This window comes from Fukomys damarensis, unplaced genomic scaffold (assembly GCF_012274545.1).
Source record: "Fukomys damarensis isolate Sample0158 unplaced genomic scaffold, DMR_v1.0_HiC HiC_scaffold_39, whole genome shotgun sequence".
Taxonomy (NCBI): domain Eukaryota; kingdom Metazoa; phylum Chordata; class Mammalia; order Rodentia; family Bathyergidae; genus Fukomys; species Fukomys damarensis.
The window spans coordinates 86,001,809-86,012,199 of record NW_022900951.1 but is presented as its reverse complement, the minus strand read 5'-3'; the positions used below and the strand labels follow the sequence as shown (position 1 = coordinate 86,012,199).

The 10,391-nt window shown below is 34.3% G+C and overlaps 1 protein-coding gene across 6 annotated transcripts in view; it reads left to right on the top strand.

Moving 5' to 3' along the window:
* Positions 1–10,360, top strand: part of Acsl4 (acyl-CoA synthetase long chain family member 4) — a 76,074-nt gene extending 65,714 nt beyond the window's left edge. For all 6 annotated transcript variants that reach the window (XM_010603068.3, XM_010603065.3, XM_010603063.3 and 3 more), the window contains one exon: positions 8,811–10,360. In XM_010603068.3, coding sequence (XP_010601370.1) covers positions 8,811–8,968 — 158 coding nt within the window. In that variant the 3' untranslated portion in view covers positions 8,969–10,360. The remainder of the gene's footprint in view (positions 1–8,810) is intronic.
* Positions 10,361–10,391: the final 31 nt, after the last annotated feature.

The window sequence follows — 10,391 nt, the reverse complement described above, 5'->3', positions numbered from 1 at the left end:
ATTCTTTTTTTTTTTTATTTTTTTTTTTTATTGAGTTTATTGGTACATTTAGGGATACAGTACAGTTACATTCATTGTTGGGATCATGTACCTTTACATGGCAAGTCTTGATAGACATTTGTTTTAATAATAAAATATAAAATTGGAAAATAAAAAAAGATTCATTTTATATATATGATTTACATAGAGGAAGGATCTTTAAGTGTCACAGAGTAGAATAATTAGTTCTTTATTGCATGTTACAATACACCTGTCACTTGCTTTATCTAACCTGTGTTTGGACCAGTTCATCTTTGAAGAGATGTGCTATATAGGTCTACTTTGTATGTACAAAATAGAAACTGAAAACACTTTAGTAAAAGTCATAGCTATGACTGTGCCTTGGATTTATTTGACTCTGTAAATAGACTGTCTCTGATGATCATTAATGACCAAATGAATAATATCTAAGTATATATTATGTGCCAGGCACTGTATTTTAGGCACCAGGAGTACAAAAAGTAGTAAGACACATTTCTTGCTCTCATTATCCAATGAGAAGAACATTTAAGAGTGACAGTGGTTTTAATAGCAATAGAAATATGAATAGAGAATCATGCTACCAAAGATGAGAGTACCTAATCCTGCCTGGGAGTTCATTGAAGGTTTTCTCCAGAAAGAATGGCTGCTGTAAAGAAATCAACCAATTACAAATGCTGGAGGGGTTGTGGGAAGAAAGGAACCTTTCTCCATTGCTGGTGGGAGTTCAGACTGGTGCAACCACTGTGGAAATCAATATGGAGATACCTCAAACAGCTAAGGATTAGAAGTCTCATTTGACCCAGCTGTTTCTCTGCTGGGTATCTTCTCAAAAGAATTAAAAGAATCATACCACAGTGATATATGCACACCCACGTTTATAGCGGCACAGTTTATAGTAGCTAAAACTTGGAAACAGCCCAATTGCCCATGAACTAGAGACTGGATAAAGAAGATGTGGTGTTTTTTTTGTGTTTATAAAATAGAGTACTACTCAGTCATAAAGAATGAGAAACTAGAGACATTCATAGCTAAATGGGAGCACATTGAGGCCATACTCTTAAGTGAAATTAATAAGACACACACGTATAAATACCATATAGTTTCTCTAGTATGAAAGACTAAAGTGTAGATAAGGATAAAATGTATAATTGATATTGTATAATAGGAAGAAAAGGTCTGAAGGAGTAGGGGAAGTGGGAGAGGTGGGGGAAACTAAGAAGGGAAAAGGAAAAAAATGGAAACAAAGTAGTTATAAGTAAGGAAGGGTGAAGGGAGTGAAAGGAGGGCAGGGGAGTGGGGAAAAACTAAGAACCAAGACCTGTCATGTGAAGGTACAAGATCCCAATAATGAATGTAACTGTATCGTACACCTAAACTGTACCAATAAACTTAATGGGAAAAAATAGAATTATCAACTAAGTACATTATTATGAATTCTAGACCAAATAACAGCATGAATTTAGGCACAGAGGTACAGAAAAAGAAGTACATATGTCCAGGGAACAAAGGAGTTTGGTGTTAACTGGTAAAGTAAAAGATGAGGCTGTACGGATAAACAGAGGCCAAGTCATGTGCCCTATATACTATTTTATGAAATTTAGACTTAATCTTGTCGGCAATTGGGAGCTATTGTGAGGTTTTATTAGATTATATGATCAAATTTGCACTTCTGGTCAATCCATTGAGGGGCATTGCAGTGAGGCAGAAAGCCAGTTTAAAAGAGCTATAGTACATACTTAAATGAGCATGCGAGGGATGAGGGCCTAAACCAGGGTCTTGGCAAAAACTTACACAGCAAAATCGGCACACTTTCACCATTACTTGCATAATAAAAGGCAAGGAGAAAAGGCTCTAGTTCGGCCCCTAGGTTTGTAGATCAGACAATATAGACAATATAGCTGTTCCTACTGACCATGCTCAAATATACAGGAGGAAAAGACAGATTATAGGAGAAGATGATGAGATCAGTTTGGTACATAAGTAGTTTGCAGTGCCTATTGGATAATCGCAGTTAAAATGTCTAGCAAGGAGTTGTGTATGTTAGTCCATACCTTATGAGAAGAGTCCATATTTTACTATAGACTTGAAAGGCAATTCTTGAGAGAAAATGGAACAGGAGCATAGGTGACTGAGGACAGGTCCCTGGACAACACCAGCCTTTGCGGATTGGATGGGGGAAGAGGTATGTATAGGTGGTGCTGGGCAAGGTTGCCAAAGAAGAAAGATGGCACAGGACCCTGCTGAGACAGACAGCTTCAGGAGAGGGAATGATCACCAGATTCAAATTAGTAGTTGGATTAGACAAAACTTACGAGAACATTGGTTAGGAAATGAATAGATTAAAAAGTCTCAAGTCAAACAGTAGACCAGTTTTTAACTTTTTAAAGTTTTAGCTTTCATTTTTTATCAGTGTAATAAGAAATAACACACAATTTTATAATGGCAAATAATGTTACAAAACTTGTGTGAAACAGCAGCTCTCAATGTTGTATCCCTCTTCATTCTCAAGTCCTATCCCCCTTCAATCTTGTCTGTTTTTTCTGTTTTTTTAATCTGTTGCATTTTTCTAAAGAATTCTATTGCTTTTATTTATTGATTTATTTTGCCTCTTTACTTGAGATGTCATCTATGGATGTTCTACAACTGAAGATAATGTAGTTTTCTTATGTCCAGTCCACATACATGTACTCCCATTTATATGTATAGTACAGTTTCATATTTTACATGTTTCTGTTATTAGGAATATGAAAATATTCATAGTTGAACTATATGTTGTTTTAGTATTGCATTTCCTTTATTGCCCAATGTTTTGCTTTTTCCTAATTTTAATATTGCCCATCTTCTTTACTCAGTTTTTTGTATGCCTATTAAAATCTCTTCCCCTAAATTCACGTAAAGTTATGAAAATCTTTTGAAATACAGGAAAGTATAGCATGTCTGTGTATTTTTTCTTCTCGGCAACATCCTTCTTAGAGCCCTTCATCCTCCTGCTGAAATTTAGCTTGTTTGTAACCCAGCGATTCCCTCTACTATCATCATGGGAATTTCCTTGGCCTCTCTCCTGCTTGGGATCCGGTTTGCTGGATCTCGTGTCTGTCGTTTTCTGGGTTTACTCACTCATATGTGTATGTGCTGCAAAAGCGAGCACATTTACTCACTCATTCAGTAGAGCACATCCTTGAGCAGTTTCCTGAGAGAGGTACATAGGAAGTAAAATTTTAAGATGTACTTATACAATATATTTGAATATGTGTTTATTATATCCTTGCCATTGAGGCATAGTTTGGTGTATTTTTATTTTTATTTCTTTTGTTGTTTTTTTTGAGACAGGGTTTCACTCTGTAGTCGAGACTGACCTAGAACTCACTATGTAGCTCAGGCTCATCTTGAACTCACAGCGATCCTCCTGCCTCAGCCTTCCGAGGGCTGGGATTACAGACAGTTTGGTGTATTTTAGAGTGTTAGATTATAAATCATTTTTCCTCAACATTTTGCACTTTTGGGTCCATTGTCTTCTAACTTCAGTGTTGCTGGCTGCAACGTCCAGTTCCATATGTATGAACTCTTTTTACTCGTATCTCTCTAAGCTATCAGAGTTATTTTATTAATTTATAATATTATGAGAATTCATAGTCATGTGCCTTGATATAGGTATTTTTTTGTCATTTATAATTATGTAGACTTTGTATGGCTTCTTTCATTCTGGAGATCTCTGCCTTTAGTTCTGGAAGATATTTAGCTTTCTTTATTCATTTGCTTTTTTTCCCCATAATTATCCTCCTCCACCCCGGATTCTTTGTGTGTATGTGTGTGTGTGTGTGTGTGTGTGTGTGTGTGTGTGTGTATGTATGTGTAAAACTACTTGGGGCTGGGGCTGGGGATTGTTGAACCCAGGTACACCCTAGGCTTGCCTTATTTATGTATTTATTTGTACTCTCAGAATGTGAATTTTCAAGAACTCAGTTTTTCTTCTAATAATATTCTTTTACTCTTCTGTGATTGCAGTTAAACTGCTATTTCTTATCTCTCTGAGGATGTTAAAGGAACTTTTTCTGTAGTTGCCTTCTCTTGTCCGTGTCTCCTTTTCCTCCAGGTTCTATTTCGTGTTTTTGTTGGTATAGCCTCTCAAGTGTCTGCTCTTCTTTCTCCATTCATATTTCAGAACAATTACAAAAACCATTTGGAAAGTTTCCTGGGGGTTGCTGTGAAGTTATTCAGGCACGAATGACTTTTTCTCTCAGATCACCCCATTTCTCTGAAGAAGACGATTGTGATCTCTTGCCTAGGATATATTTGTCTAACTGCCAGCATTCTGTTAACCAAAGGGAGAAGAGGGCAGGGCACAGTAGGTCTTACGCTTGCAGGACCCTTCTGGTTTCAGCCTCACTCTCTCAGTAGCTAAATTTTATTCTGGTGTATGAGTATCCACTTAAGACCCTTTTGGATTTCTTTAGGTGAGTTCCCACTTCTTTCCCGCACTCTACTAAAATGTAATGCATATCTTTTATACTCAATTATTTTTGTTTGCGATTACTTTCTTAGTATGTATTCCTGTAAATAGATTTCTGAGTCAAAGAGAATGTACACAAAGACTTTTTTCCTCATTGATAAATTGTTCTCTCTTCCCTGACAAAAACTGGCCTGGTTTATATGCCTGTTAGAGATACATGAGTATTCTTATTTCCCTAAATTTGCTACTATTTATTTGTATTCATCTTAATTAAATATTAAATTAAATTAAATTCATTAATTTAAAATTAATGAATTAGGTTTCATCGATGACTAATGTTTTTCCCGAGATGAACTTTCTGAATCTGACCTTGGAAATGATTGAAATAGTAATGGTTTATTAACACAAGCAGAATTAAAGTCAATTATTTTATAACTATAAAGGTTGCCTGGCCTGATGTTCCCTTCTTCAAGATAGTGTTGTTTTAGTATTCTTTTTTTAAAATTGTATTGGTATATTTTACGCATACAATATAATGAGATTCATTATTGGATCCTTTACATAATATACCTTGATTCTTATTTTTTTTTGCATCCCCTGCCCTCCCTCAACCCCTCCACCCCTCTCTATTTACAAAGACTTTATTTCATTTTCTCAGGTTAATTCCATTCCCTTCTTATACTTTTATGTTAATATCGTCACACTCCCAGGACTATTTGATACAACTCCTGATTTTTAAATAGACTGTCCATTGGAGGTGCACTACAGTTATTCTTTGTTACTTTTTTTTTGAGGAGGGGTACTGGCGTTGGAACTCAGGACCTTGTGCTTGCAAGGCAGGCATTGTGCCACGGAGCTAAATCTCTAGCCCTCTTTGTCACTTTTTGAATGTACTGATGGAGTAGAATGTTACTTGGATAAATGTTATTGCATATTTAAACTGCGTAAAGGCAATGATGGGTAAAGTTAAGCTGTGTCACAATTAGATGGAAAGCAAAATATAAATCCTAGGACCCACTAGACCCCTATAACTTTCATGCCCTGGGAATGAGGCTTATGATTTAACAATTTATAATTTCGATATTGAATAATAATCGTAAGCTACATATATAAATCATAAATATTTCTGTGTCATAAAAGATACAAATTGTAATTTAAGAAACTTATACAAAACAGTGTAATATAGTTGGATTATTGTCAGCAAATCTGTCTGAAAATATACATATTTCTTAGCAGGCCTTTTTGAGTTTAAATATAAATGTGAGATATAGATAATATCATGAGACTATAAAATAATTGTTTTGGGTAATTTGAGCATTTGCCAGTGGCCATAAAATTGATCTTCACTGCTACCTACAGGTCTCAATTCATAATGTTTAAATTAATTCAGATAAATATGCCTTATAGGGCTGGGGATTTAGCTCAGTGCTTCTGGCGCCTGCCTTGCAAGCACAAGGACCTGAGTTCAATCCCTGGTGCCAAAAAAAAAAAAAGCTTATAAAACCTTTATGTTTTTCTTTCCCTTAACTTTTCATCTTTCTCTCTTGTTGGCAATTACTTTATTCTGTTTACAAAAATGGTGATTGTCCATTGCTCCTTGTAGTTTGTGTTACTAAATAATATTTGGAATTCCCAAAATGAAACCCTTAAATCGGCTATTTTTTTCTCTTTAAGCAGGAATTTAATAAAGGTTAAATATAGGTACATCTATAATTATGCTTTAATTAATTGTGTGCAACTGAAATAATGTGGTTGCCCTGTCAAATTTTGTCAGTGATTTCAAATAGGATTTATGTAGTTAGGGACAGTAAAATATGATAAAACACTTCGGGACCAAAACTATAGTTGATAATTTAGCTGTTTCCTTGAGATTGAAATATGACCTTTGGAACAAATATTTCAGGCACCATTTTGTATTTGAGCTGTAATATAATAGCAAAATAAACATGGTTAATTCAACCAAGTTTTATATTCCTTTACTATCAGTTCAGGCATTATTTTTAGGAAGTTGGTTTTAATAGAATTTGAAAGTTTATTTTTCATATTCAGATTTATATTCCTCTCTCATTTTAATGAGAAAGTTACTGATTTACTCAGTGTTTTATAAAACCAGCACTACTACAAGAACAAGAATCTCCCTGAATTTATTTGTGCTTACTTTTGAAACCAAATTGCTCCTAAAGGCATCTGATCTGTTTTGCAGCAGTATTTTAAACATACAGATGCCTGCTTCTGCACCATTAATATTGTAAATAATTGCATTAAAGCCTATCCATAGATTAACATTACTGTTAATGGTCTTCAGAATTTTAAGGATCACTTTGTATTAATAATAAATGGTGGGATATAATTTAAGAATTAATTTTTTTTCAGTTTTAATTGAGTTTCTTGGTACATTTTAGGAATACAGTACAGGTGCATTCATTGTTGGGATCTTCTACCTCTACATGACAGGTCTTGGTTTTCATTTTTTCCCCATACCTCTGCCCTCCCTTTACCCCCTCCTCCCCTCCCCATCTACAAACACTTTATTTCCATCTTTTCATTATCTCACATTTTTTTCCTTTCCCTTGTTACCCTTCCCCTACCCATCCCACCTTCCCTACACCTTTAGCCCCTTTCTTCCCATTTCACAATGTCAGTCATCTTATTAGGATCTTATGTATTATTGCAGTTTATTCACACCAGAGAAACTAATTGGTATTTACACGTGTGTGACTTATTTATTTCACTTAGGAGTATATCTTCAATATGTATCCATTTTCCTATGAATGAATCTATTTTCTTGTTCTTTATTAAGAATTAATTTATAAGAATTAAGCTAAGATAATTGAATACTATATTATTTTTAGGTTTTTATATTCTTTCACATCTTCTAATATGTATTGAAGTGTCTCACTCAAGTACAGTATGCACTGCATCAGTTCTACCCTTGAAAGGGGATTGAAATCAGTTGTATTTGAGTTTATGATACAGTGTATGAAGAATATGTGTCTAGAAAGTTTAATTTCTGCAGAACGAAATAATAAACTTGATGTACTTATTGTGGGCTCTCAGTGTGGCCCTATGGATGGCAGTGCAAGAAACAAGGCCTTTCTTTCATGGAGTTTGCATTCTAGTAGGTGAGACAAATATGTACAGTACAGTAATATGTTGACTGGTTGACTGGGGGTAAGTACCTTAACAAAAGCATAGCACAAGATGATTTAAAGAGACAAGGGAACTTCTCTTTGCTTACAAGTAGCCAGGAAAATTCTTAGGAGGGCACATTTGAGTAGACACTTGAATAAACTAAAGAAATTAGCCATACAATTCTATTGGAGAAGACAGGCAGAGAAAACAAGTATAAAGCCTCTGAAGAGGAAGGTGTGTGTGTGTGTGTGTGTGTGTGAGTGAGTGTGTGATAAATAAAAGCCACATATTCTCCAACTGAAATAACATATATACTTTGATAAATACAAAATAAATTATAAGATAATGATTTTATGTATAATTACATTTTTAATTAAATAGGTTTGTCTCCTCACATGCATTGTCTAGGGTTGGAGTGCAGACGGGTGCAACCACTATGGAAATCAATATTGAGATACCTCAAAGAGCTGGGACTAGAGGTTCCATTTGACCCAGCTATCCCTCTTCTGGGTGTCTTTCCAAAAGAATTAAAAGAATCATATCACAGTGATACATGTGTACCCATGTTTATAGCGGCACAGTTTGTAATAGCTAAAACTTGGAAACAGCCCATTTTCCCATCAGTTGGAAACTGGGTAAAGAAGATGTGGTTTTTCTATAAAACGGAATATTACTTGGCCATAAAGAATAAGAAATTAGATTCGTTCATAGGAAAATGGATACATTTTGAGGATATACTCCTAAGTGAAATAAATAAGTCGCATAAGTGTAAATACCGAATAGTTTCTCTGGTGTGAAAAACTATAATAGTACTCAAGATCCTAAAGGGATAATTGACAATGTGAAATATGAAGAAAAGGGCTAAAGATGTAGGGAAAGTGGGAAGGGTAGTGGAAAGGTAATAAGGGAAAGGAAAAAATAGGAGAAAATGAAAACATGGAAATAAAGTGTTTGTAAATGGGGAGGGGAGAAGGGGTGAAGGGAGGACAGGGATAAGGGGAAAATATGAGAACCAAGACCTGTCATGTAAAGGTACAAGATCCCAGTAATGAATGTAACTGTACTGTATACCTAAAATGTACCAAAAAACTAAATAGAAAAAAAATTCTGCAAAATTCATGTTTTATTAATTGGTTTTCTCTCCTTTTCATTTTCCCCATCTTTCTCTATGTATCCCTTTCTCTCATCTCTTCCCATCTCATTTTAGTGAAATTGGAACGATTTGAAATTCCAATCAAGGTTCGTTTAAGCCCAGAGCCATGGACCCCTGAAACTGGTTTGGTAACTGATGCTTTCAAACTGAAGAGGAAGGAACTGAAGAATCATTACCTCAAAGACATTGAACGAATGTATGGGGGAAAATAAAATGTTGCTGTCTTATTTACAGTTGTAGGGGAGGTGGCCTCGTAGTTTTTTCTGTTCTGGAGTTTCAGTTTTTATGGAACTGTCTGTTAGAATGTAAAGTGAATCATTCTAAAGACATGGTAATTAAAACAAAAAACCCAAAACTGATTAAAATAGTTATTGAATCTACTTTAACTTAGTTTTGCTTAGTTCTAGTGAAGCTGAAATTGAAAATTTATTTCCCTTTAGCTGTGTTAATTTTAGAGCAGAAACTCTGATTTTAAAAATTAGCCTAAGATACACATTTTCCTAAAGAAAAATATTTAATGTTGAACAACATAAATTGGAGTTGGAATAGAATGTAGTTTGAGGAAATCTGCAACTTCCAATGTCTTCCTACTTCAGAAGTTTAATTATTAAGCATGACAAAAAGTATGTATTAACACTACTCAAAGCAGAAGTGCTTCAGGGCTTTAAAATTCTCTTCCAACATCTTACCTTAAAGGGAAAATTCAATCATAATATGATATAAAGAGGCAAATAATACCTTACGAAGTGTTATTTTAAGATCATAATCATTGCATAGGTTAGACATAGAACCATTAAAACATTGTGAAGAATTACAGTGCCTAAAGTAAAAATGAAATAACATACATACCAAAAATATTTAGTAATACATTTGAAGGGAATTTGAACTGGTCTTTGAAATATCGAGATATAAAATGAGTAACTGCAATTATTTAAATGACTTGAAAGTACATTTTTTAAAATGCTGAAAATCGCTTCTCTGTGTTCAAAATGAAAGACTGAAATCAAGAGTAAAATGATAGAAAAGTTAATCAAAATTTAACAGTAAATATATTCTTTGTTAGAAAACGTGATAAAATCACTACTTTTCGGAATTATGTCCCTTGACATAGCACTGAACCTGGGAAGGAGATTTGGACTCTGGATTTATCTTTGATAACAGGGATTGATTTTAAAATGCACTCGTATCAAAATTACATTTGTAATTTATGACCTGTTTTCTGTTGCTGATTTGACTCTTGATCAGTAGTTTTCATTTCAGAGAGCTTTTCATTTTGCTTTAATTTTAGCAAAGCAGGTTATGATGAATAACTTCCCAATTTCTTATTCAAACCTACGGGTGATTAATTATTTTGGATGAGTTTTGGGAAGTCAAAGGGAAGAAAACACTGTTATCGTTTTTTCCTGTTTGTGAAGAGTTTCGAAACTGGAAATGATAGATTTGGGAAAAGGATAGAGTTACTTGATAAGCGGTTTATGTTTATGCAGTAACTTGGAGTGTGAGTTTCTTTTATCTCTGATAGATATTCACATTTCAACCATAGTTACTGTAAAAAGCAAAATTTTTAATACTGTTATTCTTTGCACACCATATATATATATATGTGTGTGTGTGTGTGTGTGTGTGTATATATAT